This window comes from Trametes versicolor (genome assembly GCF_000271585.1).
Source record: "Trametes versicolor FP-101664 SS1 unplaced genomic scaffold TRAVEscaffold_7, whole genome shotgun sequence".
Classification (NCBI taxonomy): domain Eukaryota; kingdom Fungi; phylum Basidiomycota; class Agaricomycetes; order Polyporales; family Polyporaceae; genus Trametes; species Trametes versicolor.
The window spans coordinates 1,406,715-1,433,184 of record NW_007360327.1 but is presented as its reverse complement, the minus strand read 5'-3'; the positions used below and the strand labels follow the sequence as shown (position 1 = coordinate 1,433,184).

At 57.3% G+C, this 26,470-nt stretch overlaps 10 protein-coding genes across 10 annotated transcripts; 6 read left to right on the top strand and 4 right to left on the bottom strand.

Moving 5' to 3' along the window:
• Nucleotides 1-2,330: 2,330 nt before the first annotated feature.
• On the bottom strand, nt 2,331-4,132 carry TRAVEDRAFT_29635 (alcohol dehydrogenase). Its single transcript, XM_008040954.1, has 9 exons — nt 3,806-4,132; nt 3,696-3,744; nt 3,586-3,638; nt 3,511-3,527; nt 3,133-3,454; nt 3,061-3,078; nt 2,934-3,009; nt 2,684-2,839; nt 2,331-2,630 (listed from the first exon to the last, which is right to left on the bottom strand). Exons 1-9 carry the CDS (start codon nt 4,104-4,106, stop codon nt 2,594-2,596), a joined length of 1,029 nt encoding a protein of 342 aa, XP_008039145.1. The 5' UTR covers nt 4,107-4,132; the 3' UTR covers nt 2,331-2,593.
• Nucleotides 4,133-4,550: 418 nt separating this feature from the next.
• TRAVEDRAFT_29634 (peroxysomal citrate synthase) lies at nt 4,551-7,470 on the top strand. The gene is made up of 19 exons (XM_008040953.1): nt 4,551-4,706; nt 4,762-4,934; nt 4,989-5,001; nt 5,055-5,222; nt 5,282-5,367; nt 5,507-5,600; nt 5,652-5,720; nt 5,783-5,953; nt 6,007-6,027; nt 6,083-6,096; nt 6,152-6,197; nt 6,245-6,316; nt 6,371-6,383; nt 6,439-6,491; nt 6,544-6,648; nt 6,780-6,805; nt 6,871-6,989; nt 7,105-7,202; nt 7,281-7,470. The coding sequence occupies exons 1-19, from the start codon at nt 4,615-4,617 to the stop codon at nt 7,330-7,332; spliced, it is 1,485 nt and encodes a 494-aa protein (XP_008039144.1). The 5' UTR covers nt 4,551-4,614; the 3' UTR covers nt 7,333-7,470.
• Nucleotides 7,471-7,789: 319 nt separating this feature from the next.
• Nucleotides 7,790-8,436, top strand: TRAVEDRAFT_126304 (uncharacterized protein; the record flags this gene model as incomplete). The annotated part of the gene is made up of 4 exons (XM_008041542.1): nt 7,790-7,885; nt 7,986-8,077; nt 8,136-8,253; nt 8,314-8,436. 4 exons carry the CDS (start codon nt 7,790-7,792, stop codon nt 8,434-8,436), a joined length of 429 nt encoding a protein of 142 aa, XP_008039733.1.
• A 986-nt stretch (nt 8,437-9,422) lies between these two features.
• TRAVEDRAFT_38031 (uncharacterized protein) lies at nt 9,423-10,762 on the bottom strand (the record flags this gene model as incomplete). The annotated part of the gene is made up of 5 exons (XM_008041030.1): nt 9,423-9,999; nt 10,053-10,293; nt 10,350-10,574; nt 10,630-10,690; nt 10,748-10,762. The coding sequence occupies 5 exons, from the start codon at nt 10,760-10,762 to the stop codon at nt 9,423-9,425; spliced, it is 1,119 nt and encodes a 372-aa protein (XP_008039221.1).
• A 261-nt stretch (nt 10,763-11,023) lies between these two features.
• Nucleotides 11,024-15,320, top strand: TRAVEDRAFT_72648 (PIN domain-like protein; the record flags this gene model as incomplete). Its single annotated transcript, XM_008041541.1, has 10 exons — nt 11,024-11,145; nt 11,197-11,407; nt 11,463-11,575; nt 11,633-12,367; nt 12,425-13,841; nt 13,902-14,327; nt 14,385-14,438; nt 14,490-14,572; nt 14,621-14,708; nt 14,766-15,320. The coding sequence occupies exons 1-10, from the start codon at nt 11,093-11,095 to the stop codon at nt 15,318-15,320; spliced, it is 3,735 nt and encodes a 1,244-aa protein (XP_008039732.1). The 5' UTR covers nt 11,024-11,092.
• Nucleotides 15,321-15,323: 3 nt separating this feature from the next.
• Nucleotides 15,324-16,086, bottom strand: TRAVEDRAFT_59226 (uncharacterized protein; the record flags this gene model as incomplete). The annotated part of the gene is made up of 3 exons (XM_008041540.1): nt 15,324-15,528; nt 15,582-15,794; nt 15,847-16,086. The coding sequence occupies 3 exons, from the start codon at nt 16,084-16,086 to the stop codon at nt 15,493-15,495; spliced, it is 489 nt and encodes a 162-aa protein (XP_008039731.1). The 3' UTR covers nt 15,324-15,492.
• A 402-nt stretch (nt 16,087-16,488) lies between these two features.
• TRAVEDRAFT_72646 (S-adenosyl-L-methionine-dependent methyltransferase) lies at nt 16,489-18,698 on the top strand (the record flags this gene model as incomplete). The annotated part of the gene is made up of 7 exons (XM_008041539.1): nt 16,489-16,619; nt 16,681-16,819; nt 16,885-17,000; nt 17,055-17,154; nt 17,208-17,246; nt 17,301-18,118; nt 18,179-18,698. The coding sequence occupies 7 exons, from the start codon at nt 16,489-16,491 to the stop codon at nt 18,381-18,383; spliced, it is 1,548 nt and encodes a 515-aa protein (XP_008039730.1). The 3' UTR covers nt 18,384-18,698.
• Nucleotides 18,699-18,861: 163 nt separating this feature from the next.
• TRAVEDRAFT_150124 (proliferation-associated protein 1) lies at nt 18,862-20,821 on the top strand. Its single transcript, XM_008041538.1, has 8 exons — nt 18,862-18,974; nt 19,075-19,234; nt 19,306-19,644; nt 19,699-19,763; nt 19,814-19,909; nt 19,966-20,180; nt 20,241-20,697; nt 20,750-20,821. Exons 1-7 carry the CDS (start codon nt 18,891-18,893, stop codon nt 20,467-20,469), a joined length of 1,188 nt encoding a protein of 395 aa, XP_008039729.1. The 5' UTR covers nt 18,862-18,890; the 3' UTR covers nt 20,470-20,697; nt 20,750-20,821.
• A 675-nt stretch (nt 20,822-21,496) lies between these two features.
• On the top strand, nt 21,497-23,212 carry TRAVEDRAFT_150122 (uncharacterized protein; the record flags this gene model as incomplete). Its single annotated transcript, XM_008041537.1, has 7 exons — nt 21,497-21,578; nt 21,645-21,658; nt 21,718-21,804; nt 21,856-21,969; nt 22,020-22,508; nt 22,562-22,830; nt 22,884-23,212. The coding sequence occupies 7 exons, from the start codon at nt 21,500-21,502 to the stop codon at nt 23,101-23,103; spliced, it is 1,272 nt and encodes a 423-aa protein (XP_008039728.1). The 3' UTR covers nt 23,104-23,212.
• A 254-nt stretch (nt 23,213-23,466) lies between these two features.
• On the bottom strand, nt 23,467-25,749 carry TRAVEDRAFT_48623 (uncharacterized protein; the record flags this gene model as incomplete). The annotated part of the gene is made up of 18 exons (XM_008041124.1): nt 23,467-23,589; nt 23,653-23,822; nt 23,873-23,930; nt 23,987-24,014; nt 24,077-24,142; nt 24,198-24,301; nt 24,361-24,391; nt 24,440-24,473; nt 24,526-24,654; nt 24,709-24,734; nt 24,792-24,817; nt 24,871-24,888; nt 24,944-24,953; nt 25,012-25,064; nt 25,392-25,445; nt 25,504-25,528; nt 25,615-25,648; nt 25,722-25,749. The coding sequence occupies 18 exons, from the start codon at nt 25,747-25,749 to the stop codon at nt 23,467-23,469; spliced, it is 1,017 nt and encodes a 338-aa protein (XP_008039315.1).
• Between the last annotated feature and the right edge of the window lie 721 nt (nt 25,750-26,470).

Sequence of the window (26,470 nt, the reverse complement as noted above, 5' to 3'; positions counted from 1 at the left end):
GGGACCGGTACGGGGAGAGGCACTTCCAGGACCGTCTGGACCGACACCGTTCATCCGGTCTAGCAGGATGCGTTGCAATTGGGAGCGGATAGCGGATGTGCGGTCATCGCGAGGATCTAGAGTCTCCGCGAATTCGCGGTCCAAGAACAGGAGCTACGGATGAAGAAGTTAGTACATTTGCGGATAGACTCGGGGGACAAAATACATACATCTCGGTTGGGTCCGATGGGGTACGCGAACATCATAGAGGTTGCGTCACGGGGGTCCCAACTGTACATACGCGGCCGGCCGTACAGCTCAAACGCGTCATGGATAGCTGGGTGTATGCGTGAGCATTCGGATAAATCACCGGAAAATGTCAATAGTTACCCATGATCCATCGAAGCATCTCCGCGGCACGCATGTTCTGGCCTTCGAGCTCAGGCATGACCAACAGCCACGCTTCGCGCATCTTCAACACGCCCGCCATCTCCTCGTCCCCAAGCTGGCCTTCGAGCTTCATGAGCGTGCTCCTGCTAATCAATTCGGGCCGTTCGGGGTACACGGCGAACGCCTGAGAGACCGAGCGCATCGTGAGCAACGATTTCTTCTTGTCCTTCGGCTTGGAGGATGGGAACAATTGAATCATAGGCCGCGCGGGGAGGTGTGATCTTGTCGGACTCTTGTCGCGAGAGAATAGGTGCGACATGCGTTTCTTCCGCGGTGCTGTGGGAGACTCTGAACGGTCATGGCCAGCGGAGGTAATTGAGCCTTGATCGGAGCGTCCGAGCTGGTTACCTGCCGACACGACCATCCACAGTCGTTTCCAGTCCGTCTGCCCAGCTATTCGGATACGGACCCATCCCTCGAGCCGTCCGGCCACGAGAGTCGTAGGCGCGGTCCTCCCTATACGTACGATTATCCTCGTCAGTTACTTGCAACTCAAAACGTATGTTTAGACTGGACGCACCGTCGTTCATGGATATACGAATCAAATGAGCCGTGTAAATCTCCTCCAGGCGCGACTTCTCCCATGCCGACAGACGCAGAGCAGCGGTCCATTGCATCAAGGCTTCCGCAGAGGGACATGAGAAGAGATACAGGTTTGAGCCGGCCGTGTTGAGTGTGAGCACGTTCGTATATCGTCGCTGTGGCGTTCCCGGAGATGTCGGGAGCGCGATCGAGCCCAGGACGTGCACGAACTTCGCGAGGGCGGCAAACGCACATCAGGATGTCAAAATTCGGGATCCAGCGTACGGTACTTACAGCATCTGTCACATTGATATACGCAGGCGGCACCTGTTTACCCTGCTTGCTCGCCTCCCGTATTTCCTCCATGTCCCATACGCTTAGCGTGGTGCCTCCCAGCTGCGCCCAGACTTCTTTCCAGCCGTCATCTTTCGTTGGCTTCTGGCCGTCGGGCTGCCGCTCGATCCGTCGTACTAGTGGACCGGAGAAGTAGACCTTGTGCGCATGCGCGAGGGTAAGCTGCACCACAGAGCGGATCTCTGGGTGCAGAGGAGGGATTGCTGAGGGCGCGGGCGCGGGATTCGTTTGCGAACGTGAGAGCGGAGGCTCCTTCTGCAGCACGCGAGGCGAAGTCCCGACGCTTGAATCGTCGGTTGAAGGAGCGCGCTTCGGAAAGGCTAGAGGCGGCTGGCCCTGCTGAACGCCCATCTGAGGCTGAGGGTCCGAGGCCTGCAGGCTAGGTCGCCCAAAAGGAGGAGAAAGCGGAGGAGTCTCGTCTTGTTGCGAGGACTTGCGGGAAAAGAATGCGGTGAAAGAGGGCTTGGAGCGGTGTTGAGGCCTGCTGGGGGAGCTGCCGTTAGAGGCATCGGTCATGCGCCTCTCAGGGGTAGGACGAGTGGATCCAGGGGTGGGCGCTGGGAGAGGATCTTGTGGAGGTTGCGGAGGTTGCGACGGAGGATCAGAGAACGAGTGCGTCCGTTCGTTCTCCTCTTTCCATTGCTGCAGACGCGCCGGAGAAACAAAGCCCTCGTTCCTGCTGTCCCAGCGCGGGCTCGTGCGCGGTGGTGGTATAGCAGTCATAGTCGCTGTATGCGAAGGGGAGGACGACGGAGCGACATGCGATGAGGAGAAGCAGTTGGGAGCACAACTTGACCCGCGCGGTGAGTGTGGCGGGGGAGGATGAGCCGTCCCGGAACGGCTATCTTTTCCCACGATGCGAGCTCCACCAACACGTGCTCGTATGATGCAGCTCCATATTCTGAATTATTCTGCGGTGCCGCCGCCGGTGGTCCGCCGTACCGACAGTACTGTTACGGGCTTTTGAAAAAGTACGGGGAAGCACAGTATTTACGAGCCAGGGCGTGCCAAGGAGGAATGGGGGGATGTTAGACCGCTCATTCATATTATGAAAATCGAGCCAAAGGTGAGTTCGCCATGCATAAGCCTTGCAGAAAGCACCGTTATGGCAGCATGTCTGAGCGACGTAACGCCAGGGCAAGGAACAGCATAAAGCATTACGATTGCCCTGATTATGCGTCATTGGAAGCCACCTATCCGGTACAATGTTACAGCCAAAAGAACAGAGAACTACCTCGCAACAGCTTGTGCGCACTGCGCTCGGTCTCCAAACCCAACCTTGTAAACTTTACAAGCTGGACTTCGTATCCGCGATTTGTAGAACACTGCAAAGGGCGGTGAGCCTTCGTTCTGCTAAGTCGCCTCAGATGAAACTCACAGTTTTCCGGTGTTACCACCGGAGAAGAGAATCTTCAACGCCTCCGGCGCGTTCTCCAAGCCTTTCACGACGTGGAATCGTCTCTTCAAGCTCCCGTCCTTCGCCCAAGCGGAGAGATCACGCAGCGCCTCCGGATAGCGCTTAGCATAATCGAAGCTGAGTGAGGGTTAGTAGGTCAGCGAGGTGTAAGACACACAACAGTCGCATTAAGGGTTATCGCGAATATCGCGAGAACGAGAAGGACACTCACACAACGAAGCCCTCGATCTTTGCCCTTTGCGAGATCAAGTTCGTGTACGACGACAAGCCTTTTGGCTTAGATGTATCTGAGCAATGATGTCAGTAGTGCGCTCAATGGAGTTCGATACCGCCCTTACTGTAGTCAGAAATAGCACCTGCAACAAAATACTCAGTCAGGTCCCCAAAATGAATCGGAAAAATATCCTTACCGCAGAGCACAATACGAGCCTTCATCTTCAGCCTCGTCAGCATGAAGTTGAGCATATCGCCGCCGACATTGTCGAAGTAAACGTCCAGGTAGCCGACGGCTTGACGGAAATCCGCGTGGAACGTCGGACTCTTGTAGTTGAATGCTTTCTCCACACCAAGGTCCTTCTCGAGCCAGTCGCACTTATCCTGTGACCCGGCGATCGCGTACACCTTCGCGCCTAGCTTCTTGCCAATTTGACAAACAACCGAGCCCGTTGCGCCCGCAGCGCCAGACACGACGAGCGTCTCACCCGCCTTGATTTTTCCCACATCAAGGAGACCCTGCGGCGATATGAGACGTTGAGGCTCCCCGAGAGACCGTCAGGAGATGTACGTACGAAGTATGCGGTCAAGCCTACATAGGGGCCGGTATGTGAGTGCATAGACCGCGTCAGTAAAATGCCACCACATACCAGTCATTCCGAGAGGGCCCAGATAATCGAGATACTCAGTACCGGGCTGAGTCCTGACAGAGATTAAGTTGACATTTGTACGCGAGACGGCGTGCACCACATGCACTCACTGTATCTTCTCCGCCGCACTGTCGTTGTGTACTCCGTATTCAGTCCAGCCTATGAACTGACATCAGAAAACTGCAACGCCGAATGCGAAGACCAAACGCGGATGACGTACCGAACACCCCGCTGACAATGTCGCCCTTCGTGAACTTGCTACCCGGCCCAGTCTCGACGACCTCTCCGAGCACGAGCGCGCGCATAACCTCTCCAATCTTCACCGGGGGCAAGTAGCTTCGTGTGTCGTTAAGCCACCCACGCATGGCGGGGTCAATGGATGCATAAAGGGCCTTGACGAGGATCTGGCCCTGGCCCGGCGTAAGGTCGAACGGCACAACCTCCCGCTTGAAGGTTGTGTCAGTGACACCTTCTCTGGGTCTCTCGGCGAGAGTGATCTTCGTATACTGCGTCGGGGCCATGTTTTGGTGATTTGGACGTTGCGTAAAGGGGAGAATTCGAAGAGGAGTGGTGGGCTGTCTTGCGCGACTGTTTCCTGAAGTGATGCCCGGGTCGGGATTCTGGGGAGACCGACCGCAGGGTCAGGCGACTCTTATGGGGATCCATGTCGGCGATCGCACTTGTTTTTCTCCTTGCCTCTGAGGGTGCGGTGTAGTGCGGTGTGCAATGCTTAGAATGCCATGACTCAGTACTGAATTGCACCCGCGGCAGACGACAGAAGGAGGGTCTGAGAACAGAGAGGTCCACGACCAAGGAGGAAGCGCCCGATGAACGCGTAGGCGCCCTGACCTAGCGCGGGTCCCGTGACAAGCGCGTCACGAAGACATGTGAAAATCCGGGGAGCGCGTGTGCCTGCTCGTCGACCGCTTTCGCATAGCTTGGGGTGCGCAGGCTCCTGGTTTCCCCGGGTCTACATATATACCACCCCCACAAGAACCTTGATCACACACACTACGTGACACTGCAGCTATGGGACGTCCGACGACCTCGCAGCAAGACAATGCTCCCCAGGAGAGCTTGACCGTCCGGGACAACCGCACTGGGAAGGTCTACACCATTCCGTGAGTCTGGGCGTCGTAATGGCACGGTGTGAGGACGCTCATCGTGTTGGGGCAGCATCGCGGACAATGCGATACCTGCTACGGCTTTCAAGTCCATGGCTGCGCCCAGGAAAGCGGGCGAGCGGGAAGAGAACGAGACTGAGAAGGGTCTCCGTGTGCAGGACAAGGGTTTCTTGAATACCGCCGTCATTAACAGCGAGATTACTTACATTGATGGGGATGCTGGTGGTACGTGTAGAGCGTCTTCACCAATTCGAATTTCATACTGACGCTGCAGTGCAGTCCTTCGCTACAGGTAAGGCCATATTGTGCACAGAATGTGAGAGACGTGAGCTCATTCGCGTGCAGAGGATACCCCATTGAACAGCTCGCGCTTCGTTCATCTCACCTCGAATCTTCCTACCTGCTCATTTATGGCTCCCTTCCTACGAAGGAGCAATTCAAGTTCTTCGAGAGCGAAGTAATGCGACACTCCGTTATGCACTCCGACGCGGAGGGTTTCTTCAGGTCGTTCAGGTCCGTATATACCGGTATTTTGTTATCACGCGTTTCTAACGTCCTGACATCTGTACAAGATACGACGCACATCCCATGAGCATGCTCACCAGCGCGTTTGCGATGTTGGGGTCGTACTACAGCGAAGCCAACCCTTCCCTTCAAGGTAAGTGTTCAATTCAGGTAGTCATATCACGACGCGCATTCGCTCCGGGTTCCGCCACGGGAAACTGCGCGTTGTGCATCTACTGCGTTTACTGGCTTCCTCGATTCATGTGACTATATGCGTGCTCATCTTTCTTTAGGTCAACGCCTCTATACCAAGGGTGATACTGCGTCTCTGGAGACCATGGATAGACAGATATACCGTCTTATTGGCAAGGCCACCACTCTAGCGGCGTAAGCTATCTCCTCTGATGACATTTCATCTGACGACTGACAGATTATCAGGATGGCGTATCGAGTGCGCCAGGGCCGTAACTTCGTGACCCCACCGACCGGCCTGAGCTACACCGGCTCGTACGTTCATGACCTACCAGAATTCTGTCCGCAGGCGAGGTCTCACCACCTGCCGTTACTAGGTTCCTGTACCAGATGGATCATCTCGGGGAAGAGAACTACACGCCGAACCCTATCCTTGAGAAGGCGCTCGACGTGCTGTTCCTCATTCATGCGGACCACGAGCTGAACGCGTCGTGTACGACTGTGCTGCAGACGGGCAGCTCTCTGGTGGACCCGTACTCTGCGGTCGCGTACGTACACATTGCTCATGAAAGCTCGGTGCTCCCTGACCATTGCTTCATAGCGCAGGATGTGCTTCGTTATAGTGAGTGAATATTGCCTCACTGTATGCGCGTGGAATGCTGAAATACTGCGTATAGCGGACCATTGCACGGTACGCGAGCCGTTTAACTTGCAAGATGAAAGCCTGTTTTCTAATGTACTTCCAGGCGGCGCGAACGAGGCAGTTATTCGCATGCTCATATCTATCGGAAGGTAACTTGTATTATGCCTCTGCCCTGAGCCCTCTCTCATGCCACCAGCCCGGAGAACGTGCCAGCGTTTATTGAGGCGGTCAAGAAGAAAGAGAAAACGCTGTCCGGTTTCGGTCACCGGTATGTACAGCGGACTTGATATGCTCAGTGATCCGGCTGACCGGACGATACTAGTGTATACAAGACCGTAAGCCCACCGGCACATCAACGTTGAACCTCCGTTGACGCCATCGCCGCCCCAGTCAGATCCCCGTTCGTTCATCGTCCGCAAGACGGCAGACGAGGTGTTTAAGGTGTAAGTAACCAACTCCCTGCGGCGAGCAGGTAACCAACAGATGAGCTGTCAGGACCGGGAGGGATGCCCTTCTCGATACAGCAATGGCGCTGCATGATGCGGCCATGAAGGACGAATATTTCGTCAAGCGCAAGCTGGCACCCAACGTGGACTTCTGGTGCGTTCTATCAATTAACTTTCGGTGGCAGTCCGGTCGCTGACCTCACGCGCCTCGCTGCAGGAGGTGAGTTGGCCTCGCCCGTGCGTAACCGCGCGCTCATAGCTTACAACCTCCGTTGCATCGTGGCTCAGCGGCCTGATCTACCGCGCGATGGGTGAGTGTGCCTATTCCCTCGCCGTTACCTCCGTGAACATGCGGAACGCTAATGCCGTCAATTAGGCTTCCCCATGGACTTTTTCCCGGTGCTTTTCGTGGTCCCCCGAGTGGTCGGATGGCTCGCGCACTGGCGGCAGATGATGCTGCAGGAGGGGGGCGTGAAGATCTGGCGCCCGCGGCAGGTGCGTGTCTCTCGCGACTGCCACGGCGTTGCTGTCGCCGCCGGGCGTCGTTGCGTCCGAATGCTGTGCAGCAGTCGTTGCAACTTGCAACTAACTGACGGTGATTCGCGTGCAGGTTTACGTCGGCCCTTCGAAGCGCGAGTATGTCCCCGTGGAGGAACGTGTCCCAGTCGAGGGTGCGAGGCAGACGCCGTCGCGCGTCGAGCACGGAGGGTGAGTGAATTGCGAGCGCGCGTTGATGTGCCCGGTGGGGGCGTGTACGGTGGCCACCTCGCTGACACGGGCGTCCAGGATCACGAAGCGCACGATGATGGCCACGTTCAAGGGGAAGAGCAAGCTGTGAACAACGTCCGAGGCGGGGCGACGGCCTCGGCGCGCCAGGCGTTGTCGACGACGAGGGAGGGAGCCGACGAGGAACGCGCGGTCGATCATGTACCGACATTTTTGATTTATTTATGCACGGCCCTGGGCCTGTTTGGGCAGCGACGCTTGGCGCTTGGCATCAATTTGGCGGGCGGAGGGGGTGGGCCGCGGGCTGCCGTGCGCTGGGGGGGCGCGGCGCGGGCCCGGATCAGGGGGGCGTCGTCGCCGGGCGGGGATCGGGGGTCTGGGATGTTTGGGCGTGTTTGGGTGTCGCGCGGTTGCCGCGTTACGAGGCCCACGCGGGGAGCCTGCCCGTTTTTGCTTTTCTTCTCAACCCTCCCATCTCCTGCTTCCCGTCTGCCTCGCGCCTCTCGCCCCCTCCCATATAACCTCCTCCCCCCTGAGCTCCCTGCTCCATTCTTTGCACGTCGCTCACGATGTACTCCACTCTCGTTTCCGTCGCTCTCTTCTCCGCGCTCGCCATCCAGGGAGCTCTCGCCGACTTCACCGTCAACACCCCGGAGATCGTCCAGGTACGTCGCCTGGCTCCTCGTACACGCGCGCCCGGCGCAATTCTCGCGTGCCTGCACCCGAGAGAGCAATCCTCTAACCTTGTTCGCCTCCACTCTGCAGTGCGTGCCCACGAAGCTCACTTGGGACAGCACTGGCGCCAAGTCGTACAACGTCATCATTGTCCCCAACGATGACCCGTGCAACGGTGTTGTGTGAGTTTCATGCGTTCTGCAGCGGCGCATGTACATTGACTGATGTATGCCATCGAAGTGCCGATCTTGGCGACCACACGATCAACCACATCACCTTCACCCCCACCCTGAAGGCGGGTGATGAAGTCATGGTCTCCGTTCTCGACTCGGATGAGAACGAGGGCTGGAGCGGGAAGGTATGCAACAATTTTTGCTGTGCATCAAGTAGCACATTCTGAATCATGGTCATCGTCTAGGTCACTGTCCAGGCGGGCAACGACACCTCGTGCATTGCTGGCGCCTCCTCCTCGGTGGCGTCCTCCTCTACCGCGAAGGCATCCTCCTCTGCGGCTCTGAGCGCGCTCGCTGGCACCACGTAAGTCCCTCTCAGCGTGTGATATTGGTATTGCAGGAGACTAATATTGCAACTTCAGCCTTGTCGTCAACCCCGCCGCTGCCCCCACCTCCAGCGGCGTCTCGGCAGCCCCCGCTGCGCCCTCTTCCTCCAGCGCGGCGACCGCTGTCGGCGCTGCGAACGCTGGTGTTATTGGCGACACCAGCGGTGCTCTGGCCTCCGCGAAGATCTCCGCGTCCGCGCTCCTCCTCACCCTGGGCGCCATCGCGGCCGTCGCCCTCTAAACAATCCCCTACGCAGGGCAAATCGCGTAATATACCCCACTTGGTCTCGGTTGTTACTCATTTTCTGGGAAGCATACGCCATGTACAGCTACTAGGCTAGTCTCTCCACGGCGCCGGATCTTCCCCTGTTCGTCCGGAGGCCCTCGAGAGTCTCGGGCTAACCGCGGGTTATTGGCTTCACCTTCGGGCGGATGTTGTTGTTATTTTATTACCTTCATCACGTTGTTCACCAACTCCTCGGCTCCTGGTCGCGGTGGAGGTGCACACACCACCTCCCGTGCAAGCGGGCCTGTCGATCTATGTGGCGAAATCTACCTACTGGATGTACCCCCCATCGGTTGCAGCAATCATTATTTCTATCTATCGGCGTTGCGCGATGTTATTTGGACGGCGACTGATGTCTGGCGGGTAGGGCAGAGGGTGCCCAGTTGTCGCCATGCGGGAACAAGGCAGCGTTGAGGTGTCAGCTGCATTCGCCGGTGATGGTTGTCCGCTCTATCATCTCTACTTGTATGACACGCATCACGCTCACAGTGCACATTGTTGTGTCGAACTAACCTGCCACGGGGAGCTGTCGTCGCGTATGCGCGCATTTGATGCCCATCATGCAGCAGCGGATGGATGCCATTCCCAAACACAGAACATAGAATTACAGATGTACATAGGCTAGTGGTGAACGCGGAACAAGACACTTCCAAGCAGTGGCGGCCAGAGCGGAGGGCAACGGCTACGTCTTCTGAGACATCTTCCGCGTGAGGCTCTTGAGCCGCTCCGAGTTCTGCTTGCGCCGCTGGATGTCGACGTCGACAGCCATGTTGTTCTTCGAGAAGCCGAGGTTCGAGCGCGGCGCGATCGTGTAGCTGCCGAGCTGGCTCTGCGGGATCGAGACCGCATTCTTGCGCACCCGGCTCTTGTCGCTCTCCTTCGCGCGCGCGAGGATCGCGTTGAGGCGCTCGCCGGCGCGCGCCCCGCCGCCCTCGCCCTCCGCGGCGGCGGTCGGGATGACGCGGTCGCGGTACGACGCGGAGCGCTTGATGATGGGGCGCGACCAGATGGAGACGAGGTCGTTCGCGGCGCGCGCGATGTCGGGCGTCGCGCGCTTGCACTTGGTGTAGAAGAGCACGACGCGGCCGAGCTTGGACTCCTTGAGCACGTTCGTGTCGATGAAGTCCATCTTCTTCAGGATCGGGAAGAACTCCTTTTGGATGTCGAGTGCGGGGAGGGAGCGGTCCGGGAGCGGCTCGAGCCACTTGCAGACACCTTCCAGGAGGTTGTTGTCTATAATGGACTGCGCTAGAGAAGTCCTGTGGTGGCTGTCAGCGCGGCGAGGGGAAAGATAAGAGGACTTAGGACGCACTTGCGCAAGACCTCCATAACCTGCGGGAGCAGTCGCAGCTTCGAGGTTGCCGGAAGCTTCTCCTTGTTAGCCTGCTCGTCATCGGCAGCCGCGGCCAACATCGCTTCCCTAAGACGCGACACCTCCTCGTCCGCGTACTTGTCCAGCACGTCGTCGTCGTCCTTGCGCTTGCGCTTGGTGCGCGAACCCTTCTTCGGCTTCAAGATAGCTTCAATCTTCATGTCCAGTTGCATCTTCTTGGCTGCCCGTGTACGCGTCTTAGCACTCAGCGGCGGGGCAAAACATCACGCTACGCACCGACGTCAGGCGGGTACTGGCTCAGGTCAATCTCCTCCGGAGCAGCCCGTTTGGAGGACGTCCTCTTCCGCTTCTTTTGGGGGCGCCCCTCCTCGTCCTCCCCTCCGCGCCTCTTCGACCGCCGTTTGGGCTTCACGGGACGCTTCTTCTCCTGTACATATTCATCGCCGGAATCGCCGGAGGATTCTGCGGCTGGTGAGTCCCGGCGCGGGGGAATGTCGAGGTCTGAAAGGTTGCACGTCAGTAAGTTAGTTTCATGCTCGCTGCAGTGTGAACGTACCATCTTCGTCAGAAGAGAGGTCGGAGTCGGAGTGACCGAAGATGGCCGCCGCAAGGTCGTCCTGTTACAACATACTGTCATTAGCCATCGTGGTGTTTGGACGCGCTGTGCTGCTTACTTCTCTCTCAGGCATTGCGGGGAGAGGGTGGTGGTGGAAGGTAAGAGAGTTGTGCTGCAGCCAGTGCTCGCCACCCAGCGTGGTGTCCGCGTTCGGTAAGAGGGTTACCTCTACAATATGAATACAAATACATTACCTAAAACAGACTTATCAACGACGCGTGACTCATTACGCGCGACGCGTCCGAGCTTGGGCGCCTGCCATGGTACGCCTTGTCCACAAGACGCTTCATGTGCAGGTCGACCACTTTCTTGCTGACTCCTACATGAGCTTGCTCTGGTCCGCTGGTCCTGCGGTTTGTCTGACTTAGGGGAAGCGTGAAGACACAGCAAGAAGCCCAGCAAGATGGGTGTGAAGAGTCTCTGGCAGCTACTTGAGCCTGTTGGACGGCCAGTCTTGTGCGTTCAATGATATCCAGGTTGTCTAGCGTCGTTGACTTGTAGCGGCAGACTAGAGACGATGGAAGGCAAATCCATGGCCATCGACTCTAGCATCTGGATCTACCAGTTCCAGGCGACGATGCGAGACAAGGAGGGCCGTGGGTTGGTGAACGCGCATGTTCTTGGTTTCCTCCGCCGAATATGCAAGCTCCTGTTCTACGGCATCAAGCCCGTCTTCGTGTTCGATGGCGGAGCGCCAGCTCTGAAGATGTCTACTATCGTAAGTGGACATGCTTTGCAGTGTCGAGTGTCCAGACTTCATGGCGAATGGCTAGGCAGAGCGCAAGAACAAGAAGAGCGGGGCTGCAGCCAGTCATGCGAAGATTGCTGAGCGACTATTGGCTGCCCATATGCGTCGTGAAGCTTTGGAGCACTCCTCCGGAAAGACGTAGGTTGTAACGCTGCACGTATACGCTGGTATGCTGATGGGGACGGGGTATCATAGACCTGATGGCAAGGGCAAGGGAAAAGCCCGGGCACCCCCAGCTAGGATAGACGATGATACCGTATACCTGGAGGATTTGACTGGCTCCGCCCCGATCACCCCTGCGGCTAAGAAATCATCCTCGAGCAAGGCAGAGGCGACCCCGCCGTCTTCAAAGAAGAAACGTTGGCAGGACCATGACCCCTACAGATTGCCCGACGTGAACATGGACGAAGTAGTCGCGAAAGCTACTGCCTCTGCGGCGCCCGATCCGAGGCTCGCTACCGAAGAGGAACTCCGGACCTTCATCGAAGAGATGCGTCCCGAAGACTTTGACGTATCTTCACCCGCCTTTCGCGAACTCCCCACTGAAGTCCAGTACGAAATTATTGGTGACTTGCGCTTGAAGTCTAGGCAGACGTCGTACAAGCGACTCCAGGTCATGCTTCGGAAAGCGAAGACGCCCCTGGACTTCTCGAGGGAGCAGATCAAGAATCTGAAGCAGCGAAATTCTTTGACACAACAGCTGTTGGTTACAACCGACAGTATTGGTAAAGCCCATCTCACTATTCCAGTGAGGATTGCAAGCGAGCGCAACAAGCAGTATGTCCTTGTCAAGAACGAAGGCGCAGATGGTGGCTGGGTGCTTGGCATCCGTGATGATGGAACGGCCGCAAAGCCTATCGAGATCGACCCCGCACCTGCGCCTGTGAAGGAGGACAGTGATGAAGACGACGACATGGAGGAGGTGCCAATGTATGCGTCTGTAGCGTCCAAGTAAAGCGTGCCGTATTGATTTGCTCCGCCGTATAGCGCCGCACCCCCAACTGAATCGCCGTATGACCCGGACCTCCGAGAATACCGTCGAGGACAGGCACTTGCAGCTCTCGCTGAACGACACACTGCGAAGAGGCTCGCTCCGCTCACAACTAAGGTAGTGAGAAAGCGTAAAGCGCGGCCGCTGTTCGAACCCGAAGAAGACGAGCTGCCGCAACTGGGTGACGCCCCGAGCGACGCCGATGACCCAGAGCTCGAGCTCGCTATCCGGGAGTCTATGGAGCTTGAGGAAGAGACCAGCCTTCTGCGTGCCCTCGAGGAGTCTAGGCTAGCTGCATCCAACTCTGCCTCATCCAGCAAGCATGGCGAGTCGTCCTCTTCCAAAGTTCCCGCTACCCCTCGACCCCCAGTGTCGATAGACCGGCGACGGGCACAGCACTTCCAAACACTCAGCGACGATTCGAACGATGAAGGTCTCTACGCATCCCCGACGCGTCTCGAGTTGGCTTTGTCCATTGGGGGCGCCGCTCCACGACGGCCACCACCATCCAAGTCGAAGAGTTCTACGACGCAGTTCCCAACATCGTCCATGTTTGGTACCCCTACTCTGCTTATGCCGGAACAGCCACAACCCCCACCACTCGATGAAGTACCTAGGGTCATTTCTGAATCTGAAGATGACTTGGAGGAAGTGCTTGTCCAGCCGGTTTTACCTCCTCAGTCGTTCGAGGCATCGCCAGTCCCCGGCCCGTCACGCTCCCCCTCCGCAAGACCGGCGTCCCCCTCTATCACGAACGCAGTCGCAGTCGCGCCCGAACCGATTGCGATCGACTCCGATTCTGACGAGGATATGGAGGAGGTTCCTGCCACGGCTCCGTCACGTCCCTCGCCCAGCAGAGTCATCACCACCACCGACCAGACGTTGACCAGCCGCGCTGTGGACGCCAGCGTACATCATCAACCGTCACCGGGATCCTCTACAATCGCCATAGTTCAACCCCTTGTGGATGTGGACAGACCAGCCTCCCATTTACCACCCGTTGTGTCCCACTTGGTGCATCGTGTGCCCTCGCCTGAAGAGATACCTGCGATTGAGTCCTCGGCTGCTCCCGAAGCCCCGCAGCCGATAGCGAATCAAGATGCAGAGAGTTCAGATTCAGAAGCTGAGGGCGACGACATTAAATGGTCTCGTTCCCCCAGTCCCTCTGGAGATCCTACCAAAGACGCTGCCCGCCGTGCCCAGGGTGCAGCAGAGGACTGGGACGCCGCCCAGGAGCTCGACCCCCACGCAGAGGAGGGCGAGTTCGCGCGCTTCATCTCCCAGGTGAAGGGCAAGGACATCGAGTCTGTACGACGCGAAATCGACGACGAGATCCGGGACCTGAACAGGCAGAAGAAGACCGCGATGCGCGACTCGGAGGATATCACCCAGCAGATGATTTCACAGATCATGGTCAGTCATCGCGTCCCCACTGTGCTCGCAGTCTTGCACGGCTGACGGGGTGTCTTGCAGATTATGCTACGACTTTTCGGTATCCCGTACATCACCGCGCCCATGGAGGCCGAAGCGCAGTGCGCCGCGCTGCTCTCATTCGGGCTCGTCGATGGGATCATCACGGACGACTCGGACGTGTTCCTCTTCGGCGGCGGGCGCGTGCTCAAGAACATGTTCAACCAATCCAAGACCGTCGAGTGCTTCCTCCTCTCCGACCTCGAGCGCGAGCTTGGTCTGGACCGCGACAAGCTCGTCCGCCTCGCATACCTCTTGGGCAGCGACTACACGGATGGCCTGCCCGGGGTCGGCCCCGTCGTGGCGATGGAGCTGCTGAGCGAGTTCCCGGGCCAGGACGGGCTGCACAAGTTTAGGGCGTGGTGGCAGAAAGTGCAGAGCGGGCGCGACAAGGCGGAGGAGTCGGCCACGCGTTTCAGGAAGCGTTTCGTGCGTCTCTTCTCCGTGATCTGGAGAAGGTCGGAAGGCTGATATGCATACCTGCAGAAGAAGAAGTTCAAGGACTTGTATCTGCCCGGCGAGTGGCCAAATCCAGCGGTGGTAAGTCTTCCAGGTACCCACGCTGATTTGGATACTAATTTTATGCGCTAGAGGGACGCATACTATCATCCAGCTGTCGACGAGTCCAGGGAGCACTTTAAGTGGGGTATGCCTGACCTCGATGCTTTGCGAGAGTGAGCGCATATATTTTCGCCAACCGCACCAGTGCTCACACCTAACAGCTTTTTCAATGCGGAACTGGGCTGGGACCAAATCAAAGTCGACGATTTGCTTCTGCCTATCATCCGCAAGATGAGCAAGCGGTCACAGGTCGGTGTTCCAACGCGGCCACCTCTCCGTCGTCTCACATCCGTTCTCTTTGACTAGAATGCTGCACCAACGATGCAGGGCAATCTCGCCGGCTTCTTCGACCTGCCCGTGGGTGCGAGCGCCGCACCGCGCAAGCGGCAGGCGTACGCAAGCAAGCGACTGCAGCAGGTCGTGCAGGACTTCCGGAAGCAGCAGGCGAAACAGCGTGGTTCGCCGACTCCCGCACCAGACGGAGATGACGCCGGGGCCGGTAGTGATTACGAGGATACTGAGAAGGCGGCAAGCCGTCCTGCGAAGAAGCGAAAGACTACGCAGAGCAAGGGCAAAGGGAAGGAGGTCGCTGGTGGAGCTGACGAGTCGGCGGCGCGTGGAGGGAAAGGACGGGGCCGCGGGCGGGGAAGAGGCGCGAAACGGACATCTAGGAAACGCGCGAAGACGCCCTCGGAAAGCGAGGAAGAAGTGGACGATGTGTCTGCGGAGGGTCAGTCTTCTGGGGAGCCAGTGCCGAGCGTGAGTCGGGAGGAGCTGGGTTTACGTCCTCGACCAAAGCCACGGCCTGTTTATCGAAAACCCCCGGGGACGGAGGTAGAGGAGCATGCGCATGCGGGTTAATGTGGCCATGCTAGGGCAGATTTAGTAACTTATTTCGTAGATATACTACCTTCATGTATAGCGATAGCGGCTCCGTGTAATTCATCATAGTGTAACTTCCGCGTCTGAATTGTTGCGGCGGTCGGCATGAAACAGACGAATCATGCAATATTGAAGACGATAGGATACAGATCTACTCGTCTGCCTCGGTGTCGTTCTCCCCCCTCGCCTGAAATGCACGTCAATATCGCGTTGCAACCCCTTACGAAGAAGATAACCAACCTTGTTCTCCTCCAGTCCACCAAGCTCGCTCACCAGTCCGTCGAAGGGATACTCGCGGCGTACGGCAGGAATTTGGGGGCGCGCGTAGCTGACCAGCGTCGCAAGCGAGACGAATCCAAGGACGGCGATGGAGAACCAGCGCAACGCAGTTGGAGGCGGGACAACGGGGACGTCGGGACCCCACATGGACAGAACCTCCTCTTGTTCATGGAGCTGCGGCTACTATCAGTCGCTTCGTCCACTGGATAGGTTTTTGTACACGCACGGGTTCGCCGTAATTCCTCCTGAACTGCGGGTCCTCCCATCCGAGGGCAGGGCGGGTCTGCTTCGACACGAAAGGCAGACGAGGGTAGTCGCCCAACTGGGGGTCATCGTCCTCTGGCGAGGTCAACGGTGCAGGTGTCGTCGGCGCCGACGTAGCAGGGGTTGCGTAGCATCGGAGACGAGGGGCAGCCCTCGCTCGGAGGGCTGCACGTCGGGCGGCGACGGTGAGCGATGTGTTCATAGCGTGCAGGATGTTAAGCGCCGGCGCTGGCGAGCGAGTGAGAGCGTGTCCTTTGATCACCGTGGATAACTCCCTTATCGCAAGGAAATGATTAATCAGTCGTTACTGTAAGGTTATCACGAACTCAATTAGCGGATCTTAAAGCCTAATGCGGTCAGAACGAGATCCCAGCGGAGCGGGCGATCGGGCAGAAGGTTATATGGCATCCGGCCCAAGCCCGGACTGGTAGGATGTGTTTATTCGAATTCCGAATCTCTCCCTTCCTCCATCACTCTGGCTTCCCTTAATAACGGCCATTGCGTCGTCTGAAACTCGCCTGAACTCCCCACAAAGCCTCCCGGAACAGCAGGCCTGAGCACACAATCACTAGTTGCTCTTGATCCGTCGATACTACTGCCTACCATGACTATCTCTCCGAAGCAAAATGGCGTCAGTCGCGACGTCCAGGAGGAGCTCTTCAAACAACGAGCTGAGAAACGCCGTCGGAATGGCGGAGTGAGCCCCATCCAGTTCCAACGCGCCCTGACTGTCGGGTGAGTGCTGCCGCGCTCGTCCACTATCCTCGCTCTGATTCGGGTGCTCTGCGCGCACAAGCGACGACTGGAACTGTGTGTTCCTGACGCACCTATCACAAGGAGTCACTATGCACCCTGTCGACGTGCCGCCGAGCAACGTGCTCGATCTCGGATGCGGAAGCGGCATGTGGGCCATCGAGGCAGCGAAGCGTTGGACGGTAAGTGCGTCGGAGTTCTATCGTGAAGGAACACGCCCTGATGATAGCTGAATATTTCCGGATAGTCCTGCAATATCGTCGGGTTCGACATTCGGCCCATACAGCCTGACCTCACCATGATGCAACTAGGCATAGAGTGCCGAGAGCTCGCGAATCGTATCCAATGGGTTCACGGTGACTTGTCAGTATAAACATGTGCTGGAAATGCGGGGATTGATCTTCGGTTCCGGTCCAGCTTGGATCCCCTCCCGTTTGAATCGGAGTATTTCGATTTGGTCAGAATATGCTGTGTTGGGTTAAGCGTGCCCGAAGACTCTTGGCAAGATCTGCTAGAGGTATGGAGCAGCTCTTACCTGTAAGAGACGTACTTACAACTCTCATGTGTTAGGAATGCGCACGAGTTCTGAGGCCGGGAGGGTGTATCGAGGTGACTTCCTCCGTATATGCTCGCTTTGAGTGTCGCGCTGACCTTGGGGCGTAGATAATCGAGGAGGACCTCCTGTTCCCAGCAGGTCGTACGCGAAAGCCGGATGCCGCTGCGCCCTCACCCGCAGGCAGCATGCGCCGAGTTTCGGCGGAGCGGATACGCAGCGATTCAACGGCAAGCAGGCTGACGTCGCAAACGTCGCAAACAACACAATCAACGCAGACGACAAACACTTCTTCGAGCTATCTATACACGACGGAACGCTCATCGCAAGGGAGCAGCAGCCACGACTCCTTCCTCAGCTCCTCATCACGCTCGCGCGCGGATTCTTCCGCCCATCTTTTCGCGCAAGACCACGCTAGGCTCAAAGAGGCATGGGAGGAGATGCTCAGCCAACGTTTCCTAACGCACAAGCTCCTCAACGTCCTCCCCTTTTACCTCTCCTCGTTCTTCACGAACGTCCACGTGCATCCCACCATGCACGTTGTCCTTCCGCCCCCCTCCACTCAGCGCGAGCGGAAAAAGGCCGAACCCGTCCTACGACCCGACGCACAAGAGCAGGATATCGCAGAATGGGTGGAGGATATGCGCGCGCACGCGGTGCAGCTCTCGTCGAATGGACCGAAGAAGTCGGACTCAGCCGCGCTGCGCGGGAGCAAACCATCGGTTGCGACGATCAGCCTCTGGGGCGCGCTCCACCTCGCGCGGCAGGTGCATCTTGTGTCTGCGTGCAAGGAGGCGATCTGGGAAGCGTATTTCGCTTTGACGGGCGCGGCGAGGGACGCATTCCTTCACCCGAACGACACGGTCAAGGAGCTCCCGAGGGAGGACCTCCGCGAGGAATTCGAGCGCGAGTGGGCCGCTTGGGAAAGGTGAGAGTAAACTCTCCTCAATCACCACAGAGCGCTCATTCGCGTCTATGCACTTTATAGCGATATGAAGGACCGGATTGGCATGCGGGAGCACGTCCAGGAGGCGGTTACATGGAGGGACCCTGAGACCCTGAGCCTTCGCAGCGGCTCATGGCATACCCCATCGGAGAAGCGAAAGGGTCCGCAAATTCAGGACCCTGACTGTGACAAGACGTCGCTCTGCAGGTCGATGCGCGGGCTGATCGCATGGAAGCCGGCTGCATAGAACCGCCCGCCCCTGGTATTTTATAGGACACGACCCTTTTACGAAAGTCTTCATGCCCCCTACGACACATGTTGTACTTTGTGCCATAGACACCACAGCTTTACAGGAACTGGCATCTATCCGTGTTCTTGCATACACCAGATCTATACCCGTAGCCATTTACTTACGCGAAACATTTTATCCTGGGGAGTCGAGTACGGCTCCTTCGTACGTACTAGGCTACCATGAAACGGTCCGGTGGATTGTGATATTCGACGTCTGAACGATCACCTTTACCCTACGCATTGCGAGAGGTTTTTATCCCACTCACACTCTACAAACAATATTTTCCCATGTTTTTGCGCGACAGAGACCTGAGGTCATCGTCGCTCGCGTGCACGAGCTGGAAGGGCTTCCCGATTTGGGACAAACGCAGATTAAGATTGATCTGCCGGCATTTGTGTCCCCTCTGTCCTCAGAGGCTCACACTCAATCCGAACTCCATCTCCCCCTCTACACCTCCAAACAATGTCTGAACCCACCAAGCAAGAGGCCGCGGCCACCACCAAGCCCGAGGAGTCCACCGCGGCGGCCGATTTCACCAAGTACAAGGTGCGTCGAGGCGAGAGGCGGCGCGCGCGACGCGCCGCTTAGATTTTCATTGGCGAGCGAAACGGCGGTACTAAGATCGGCGCACGCGCCCCACGCACAGACTGCCGCCGACATCGCGAACAACGTCACGAAGAAGCTCATCGCGCTCGCCGTCGAGGGCGCGAAGGTCATCGACCTCTGCGTCGAGGGCGACAAGCTGCTCGAGCAGGGCACCGGCGGGGTGTACAACAAGTCCGTCAAGGGCGTGAAGGTCAGCAAGGGTGCGTCGCGTGGCTCTCACTCGCAAAAACACACCCTGACCTATGTGCTCTTTCGCACCGTGCGCCAAAAGGCATCGCGTTCCCGACGAGCATCTCCGTGAACAACACCGTCGCGCACTTCTCGCCCGTCGACTCGGACCCGTCCGCGGGCCAGACGCTCGCCAAGGGCGATGTCGTGAAGATCCACCTCGGCGCGCACATCGACGGCTTTGCGGCGGTCAGCGCGGAGACCGTCGTCGTCGGCGCGTCTGCGTCGGAGCCCGTTACCGGAAAGAAGGCGGATGTGATCCAGGCCGCATGGCACGCGGCCGAGGTCGCTCAGCGCCTGGTCAAGGTCGGGAACAAAAACTGGCAGGTCACGGACGCGGTCGGCAAGGTCGCCGCCGCGTTCGACTGCAAGCCCGTCGAGGGTGAGTTGCGTTTATGCGCGTTTTCGCGGCGGGGCTGACTGGGCTGGGCCACAGGCATGCTCTCGTGCGAGCAGTCGCAGAACGTTATCGATGGCAAGAAGCGCATCATCCTCAACCCTGTATGTAGCCCACTGCGCAAGGTGGAACGCAACAGCTAACGCGTATACAGAGCGAGGCACAAAAGAAGGAGTTCGAGACCGCGACGTTCGCAGAGAACGAGGTCTGGGGCATCGATATCCTGATTTCCTCTGGTGAGGACGGCAAGGTACGTGCTTAGTTTTGCGTGAGTCCAGGAGAATTCCTCATTAAGGCTGTCACAAGGCTCGCCTCGAGGAGTCAAGAACGTCAATCTACCAGAAGGAGTCCACGGTCACGTACCAGCTCAAGATGAAGACGTCGCGTGCTGTGTTCTCCGAGGTGCAGAAGAAGGCGGGCGCGTTCCCCTTCAACATCCGTTGTCTCGAGGACGAGAAGCGTGCACGTCTGGGTCTTCAGGAGGCGGTACAGCACGGCCTCGTCAAGCCGTACGAGGTTATGTGAGTTGCAGTTTCAAGTTCCCGGCGTACGAGATATTGAAACGCGATGGTGATGTGTAGCTTCACCCCCGCGAACACCTTCGTTGCTGCGTTCCACTTCACGATCGCGCTCTTGCCCGGTGGCCCCTCGCTCATCACCCACCCGCCCTCGTGGTTTAACCCTGAGATCGTCAAGTCGGAGAAGCAGCTCGAGGATGCCGAGCTGAAAGAGCTCCTGACGAAGCCTCTGCGCGAGAGCAAGAAGAACAAGAAGAAGGCCAAGACCGACGAGGCGGAGGTGAAGGCTTGAACCGCCTAGCTTAGGTCGGCGGTGAGTGTCGGCAGAAGAAGATGTGCAGAATTACAATCGCGTCGTGTAGCTTGCATGTAACAACAATGGACTGTTCCCTATTTTGATGAGGGACCGCGCTCTGCGTCCTCCCCGAACTCCCCGATCGTGCGTACGACGAGATCGACGTTCTCGAGGAACGCGTTTGATGTTAGGCGGGCTAGCCGAACCGTCAATGTCGTAAACGTCCTGTTGGATCCTCTGAACGTTTGTCCAAACACATATGTAGCGGGCTACGTACGCTACTAGGGTATTTCCCTCGACACTTAATGTGCGCTTGACCACTTCTGGTTGTAGCTCGCGATCGACGTCGATGACCTGCTTCGCGATGTTTGCGTGTTTTTCAGATGCGAAAGGGATACACATTGTGCTTGTGGGTATCGTTGAGCAAAATCCGATGGTTCGTGCATATCTAGCCTCACATAGTATGCCATTGCGAATCCGTCGCAGCAGACATGGTGGTGGTATGGGTCCAAGCACAGATCTCAGCCAGATCTGTAGTTCACGATCGACGTGCCCCGCTGCGATCTACTCGCATTCGGCAAAAATGGATGTTGCTCTCGACCACTACCAGCCTCCTGCTCGTTCATGAGGATGATCTTGACATTCCGCCATATGCCCTCTCAATGTGCAAGGTTTAACTCTGTGTGGTAGGATTCTTTCCTTGTATCCTGCTTATCTGCTGCATATGTTGACCCGTTTCCTCCAGGGCACGGTCTACAGTATACAATTAGGGATGTAGAGTGGAGGCAAATGCTGAAACATAACAGCCTCCGGCTCTGCGATGATGGTATGACTTCATATCGGTCCCTGTGCTGGGCATCACCGCTCCGGGGATCCGAGAGTCTGTGAAGGCTAAACCCCACGACTTGCACGTGTAAACGCATAGCATCCTCCACACTCCTGTCCTCGTGGCTCACAGCGCACACAGACGACACTCCACAATCCACCATTTCGACTATACACCATCAACTCACCAAGGCTCCCAAACATGCTCACTACTGCGTTGGAAGTGAGGATCGCTGAAGTCCTAGGCTCCGATGTCCGCGATGCAAGACTTACAGCGAAAGGTATGCTTGCAGTAAACCTGCAAAATGTAACACTTATATTGGCATTGACGAGTATATACTATATAGATGAGCTGACTGTGGTTAGTCCATTGTGTGAGGTGTCATCACTTGCTCCCGCCTGACTCAGGCTATCATCAAGGCTTATGACCTTACGCTCGCGGATGGCCGCGTTGTGACACTTCGCATACCGAGTTTTGGTAGCACGGGTTCTCTTGTCGAGTCGGAGGTATGTCAGCCACTGGTGTTTGTTATCAGGTACTGATAGCGGGACTGTAAGGTGGCGACCGCTCGGTACCTTTCGTGTCGGACCACGATCCCTATCCCCGCCGTCCTCGCCTTTCAGCATCTCTCCAATGATGATTCGACCCCTTGCTTCGCGGTGTTCCAAAAGGTAGAGGTTCTCTCATTATCGATAGGGACTGCGCTCTGACCGTGCACCAGCCATCAGGTACAAGCCTAGACGTGCTCTTTCCTAAGTTATCTATCCATGAACAGGACCAGATCGTCGCTACTATCGCTCGATGGATGCTCGACCTCTTCCACCATCGGTTCGACAGAATCGGAAGCTTGACAGACGAGTCCGGCAGTATAGGTCCGATATCTTCCAAACTCTTCTACGAGGAAGGCCGCTCCAAATTCTCCCTTGACCGCGGTCCGTTCACCACTGCCAGGGCGTATTATCTGGCCTGTGCACAGCGAGAACTCGATGCATGTCGGATGCTGTTCGCGCAAGACGCTCCGCCGTCCTATCAACGCGATCTCGAAGACTCCCGGATGACGGTAGAGCGGATAGCCGGCATGCTCTGCGACCTGACCAATCGGTGTCACGGGCTCGACGACGACGATCCGGAAATGGCACCTTTCTCGCTCGACATCCACGAAATCGCTCTCAAGGACATCTTCGTTTCCCCAGGAAACCCTACTAATATTGTGCGCACCCTCATTCCCGGGAAATCGGGCCTAGATCTAATTGTTCGTTATAGGTTGCCGTCACTGGTTGGCAATGCATCGCTACACGACCACTATGGTGTTGTGCACGGCTACCGTCGTGGCTATCGCCGTCGCTCTCTGTCCACAACCAGCATGCAAGGCTAGCAGGCATCTTCAAAGCTGAAGTCGCCCGTCTCGAAGGACTCGACTCGATCTTCCTCCGTGCGTTGGACTTGGACGACGCCCGATCAACCCTCGACGACCTGTCCAATTACGACGCGTTCCGAGACGGCTTCCTTCTTCTCCCTGCCTTGGAGAACATGTGAGTGCCGCCCCTATGTCCATGACCGAGCATTTTCTCACTGGATGCCGCAGCCTCGCCACCCTGCCAGGTCATGAGGATTTCGCGGGCTTGAACGCGCTCCTGGATCCCTCCACGCTGCCGGGGCGGGTCGCACGCATCAATCTCCTCACCCGCGGGTCCAATGCGCTGTACCTCGCGATGACGCCCCCGCGGAGTCCGCTGATGGGTGCCGTGCACGACGACGGCACGGAAAAGGGAATGCCCCCCGACAGCGCCGTGCTCGTTACGTAGCGGCTCGCTCGCCAGAAGCGGGGCAGGCGCGCACGTCTGCAGCATGTGTACTTATACGGCTCTCGAGGTGCCAGGCTTCGCGTTCGCGCGTCGCTGGATTTGAAATCCCACCTTCCGTGTGTCTCGAGAACGCCTCGCGGCTTCTGGGCCGCGACTCACCCATTGAATGCTGGAAATCCAGCGCGTCTAAATAAAGCCCTTGGCAGCCTTCGCCGCAGGGTTCGACACCCTGCAGGGTGTCGAAATGGGGTGAGAGTGGGCAATAAACGTTGCTATTGTGAGGCCAGAAGGGTACCGGTACCGAATGTGACAAATCAATAAGGATAATGCGTGCGATGCAAAGGCCATTAATGGTACTACGCGTTATTGCGTCTCCAGCAGCATGCATGGGCAGACCTCACGCTCGGTGACGGAGGTCGAGGGTCCAGCAACTCCGGGCTTGAGCTTCGTCTTGCAGAAGACCAGGTCTGGGAGACTTATGGCTCTCTGTACGTACGAAGGGTCTGTCAGCGGCTAACGATGCCCGCAGTGGGAATGGGGGACGCTCACGGATGCAGGCCTGCGAGGCATGGGCGAATGTGAAGGAGGGTTTATGGAACCATTCGAGCGGACGGATATGTCCGGCACGGATGAGAAAATCGCAGTGTCGCCCCGCGATGCTTGTGGCGTAGGGAATAACGACCTTGCGTTCAAACATGCCACAAAGGAGTTGGCGTAAACTGCGCCGAGAAGTTAGCGGGTGGCAGGATGGCCAGGCGACTGGGCGTACGTTTGCCCATAATGAAGTCCGTTGCGATAAACCAGGCCGTCCAGGGCAATACGGTGAACTACGCAGCCATCGTGAGTGTTATTGTCTATATCAGCGGTAAGGAGAGACCCTCACTGCGATCAGTCGAACTAGCGCAGCAACCCTGTAAACAAAGTCGATATGGCATTGATACAGTCAGAGCGGGAGGAGCGAAGAGAGGCCTACGTGACCAAAACACAGCGATTGATAGCGAATGTAACAAACTGCATGGCCATCGTGTGTACTCTTGGGCTGTGACAGAGACGATGTTAGTGCCTTCATCAAGCACATGGATAGTGCGCCTTACCTGTCCCACTCTGGCGTACGGCCTCGTGATAGCTGGATGAGGGTCCCAGCGATGAATGCGTCGGAAAGGACAGCGAGCAGCGTGTAGGGAAGGGCGGCGGAGAACTGGGAAGTCAAGGTATGGATAAGGGTATATGGTCCACCGTAGCTTTACAGTGACTTACAGCGATCAGCGACAAGGATTCCAACGCCGTGCTTCTCTGCAAGTCAGCTGGGACGTCCGCTGGCCGTAAATATCCTTACCTTTCAAACGTGGAGACGACCTTGACGGTTGCACCTGGGTACACGAGTCAGCGATGGTATTAACACCGGGACAGGGCCATGCTCACATGCACCCAGTGCGAGGTGGGCAATGACGAAAACCGACTGCGTTTCGTCAGTGCCGATCGGAAAATGATGTCTGTGGGAAGTGCGTTTCTCACCAGAAGCGGCGGGAGTGTATATCTCGCGAAGCTTGTCTGACATACTACCTTGGAGTTAGCTCGTGACACGGTCGCAAATGGGCAACCTACATTTGTGTATTCGCTTGATAAAGAAACTGCGCGGACTTGAGCGTCCAACGTAACATTCGCATAGGAAGTGGTCCATCACGTACCACTGGACTACTGCAGCGACCACAAGCTGCCAGAGAGGATAAGCCATTGCGAGACTACAATATTTGTTATGGCGCATACGTTTAGCACTGCGGATGCCTGGTGATGTGTCATGATGAACGGATACGATTGAGCGAACGCGGTAAGGACGCACAAAGAACGAGCTGTACGGATGAATAAGCATGCCTATGCTGTAAGTTGCCCATGCCAAAGAGGACTTACCGTTTCGCGAACGACTCATGGCCAGCAACCGAGCCATTGCTGACCATCCCCCACTGAAATTCAGTAGCGGTCAGTTGGCCATGCCATTAGTATGGTGCAAGCAACCGGTTGTTACTGACCGCCCAGTAGTACAGACCATGGCAAACTATGAGAGGGATGTAAGCCCAGAAGACATGCAATCACGTCGACACTTGCCGAGTATAACGTTGGCCGAGTCGAGGCCCCTTGCAGTGGTAAACATCGTCATACATCTTCCAATATCATTGCTGTGGTGTTGAGCGCTTACTCACCATACTAGCAGAACCTGCGTTCAACGTCCATTAAACATATCTTTCAGCCCGAAATCGCATATCCACTGGTGTATACTGGCAATGGCTCACCCATATCTTGAGCTCGGGGCTATCTCGTGGAAATCGGATCAGGTATACATATGTCTATACATCGGCAACCTCAGCACCTGACGCTTCGCGCGGAGAAACCTGGATCGCGTACCTGCAAGGTACTGATCCCGTAGAGGCTGCGCAGCATGTGAAAGATTGTGAGCGACATGTCGCGGATCTGGGGGAAGGCCGTGCGGTGCCCCTGCAGCGATTCAGTACTGACAAGGTTGAAATCATCTGTCCGATGAGAAGTGCGCCTGCGTGCGCACACAAGCCGTCAGCATTCCGCGGCATTCAACCTCAACGCCGACGCATCCACCAGCCACTCACCGAGGTTGTCATTGTAGCGGTGCCCCATTTACGCCGGCGAGGACCAGAGAGACGCGAACGCACGCCAACTTGAACGCGTTCGAGAGAGACAGAAGGACAGAGAGAGAGAGAGAGAGCGAATACGGATCAAGCTGCGAGCCGGCAGAATCGAAAGCAAGGAAGGACGGAGAGACAGGGCACGGAGACTGCAGAACGGAGCGGAAGCAGCCACCGCGAACCTACCACGCCTTGTCTGCATATTATAACCGCCTTTGGGCCGCCGTGCACGCCCGCCCCGGCGCACCCGTGGCCCCAGGGCGAGTCGCCAGACCAGGCGGGCAACCTATAGGAAGCGCGAACCACGCAGAGAATAGAACTCCGCATCTCTGTGTGTGTGAACTGCGCGAAGCGTGCGCACTGGGTGCGTGGGAGCGCAGTGACGCGCGCTGGGCCTCCCCGCACAGACTGGCGTGCGCACCCCCACGGGAGGGCGCACACTGTATTGGCAGCCCTTTCCCGGGCCGCGGGATCTTGCGCTAGCCAGTGAGAGCAGGCATTTCTGAATGCAGGGCGCACGGACCCCCCTGAGCGATCGTCCCGGAACAGGAGCGGCACGGAGGCAATGGAGGGCGCGTACAGGCCCCGAGGGTATGTCGAGAGGTGGGAGGCATGGCAACGCGCACTTCGACCACCTGCTCATACCATGGGTGCTGATGCGCCGCCGTGTTCGAGTTCCAAAGTGTTCACGGCGCCTCGCATTAGAGTGCGTT

What these genes read in the sequence shown, in the direction of transcription:
- TRAVEDRAFT_29635 (XM_008040954.1), bottom strand. Translation starts at nt 4,106, where the DNA reads ATGGCCCCGACGCAGTATACGAAGATCACTCTCGCCGAGAGACCCAGA. An exon ending in CATTGTCAGCGGGGTGTTCG is followed by an intron (nt 3,745 to 3,805) that starts GTACGTCATCCG and finishes GTCAGTTCATAG; the next exon opens with GCTGGACTGAATACGGAGTA. An exon ending in AAGATCGAGGGCTTCGTTGT is followed by an intron (nt 2,840 to 2,933) that starts GTGAGTGTCCTT and finishes ACCCTCACTCAG; the next exon opens with CTTCGATTATGCTAAGCGCT.
- TRAVEDRAFT_29634 (XM_008040953.1), top strand. Translation starts at nt 4,615, where the DNA reads ATGGGACGTCCGACGACCTCGCAGCAAGACAATGCTCCCCAGGAGAGC. An exon ending in GACCCGTACTCTGCGGTCGC is followed by an intron (nt 5,954 to 6,006) that starts GTACGTACACAT and finishes ATTGCTTCATAG; the next exon opens with CGCAGGATGTGCTTCGTTAT. An exon ending in GCAGACGAGGTGTTTAAGGT is followed by an intron (nt 6,492 to 6,543) that starts GTAAGTAACCAA and finishes ATGAGCTGTCAG; the next exon opens with GACCGGGAGGGATGCCCTTC.
- TRAVEDRAFT_150124 (XM_008041538.1), top strand. Translation starts at nt 18,891, where the DNA reads ATGTCTGAACCCACCAAGCAAGAGGCCGCGGCCACCACCAAGCCCGAG. An exon ending in GGGCGTGAAGGTCAGCAAGG is followed by an intron (nt 19,235 to 19,305) that starts GTGCGTCGCGTG and finishes GTGCGCCAAAAG; the next exon opens with GCATCGCGTTCCCGACGAGC. An exon ending in AGCGCATCATCCTCAACCCT is followed by an intron (nt 19,764 to 19,813) that starts GTATGTAGCCCA and finishes ACGCGTATACAG; the next exon opens with AGCGAGGCACAAAAGAAGGA.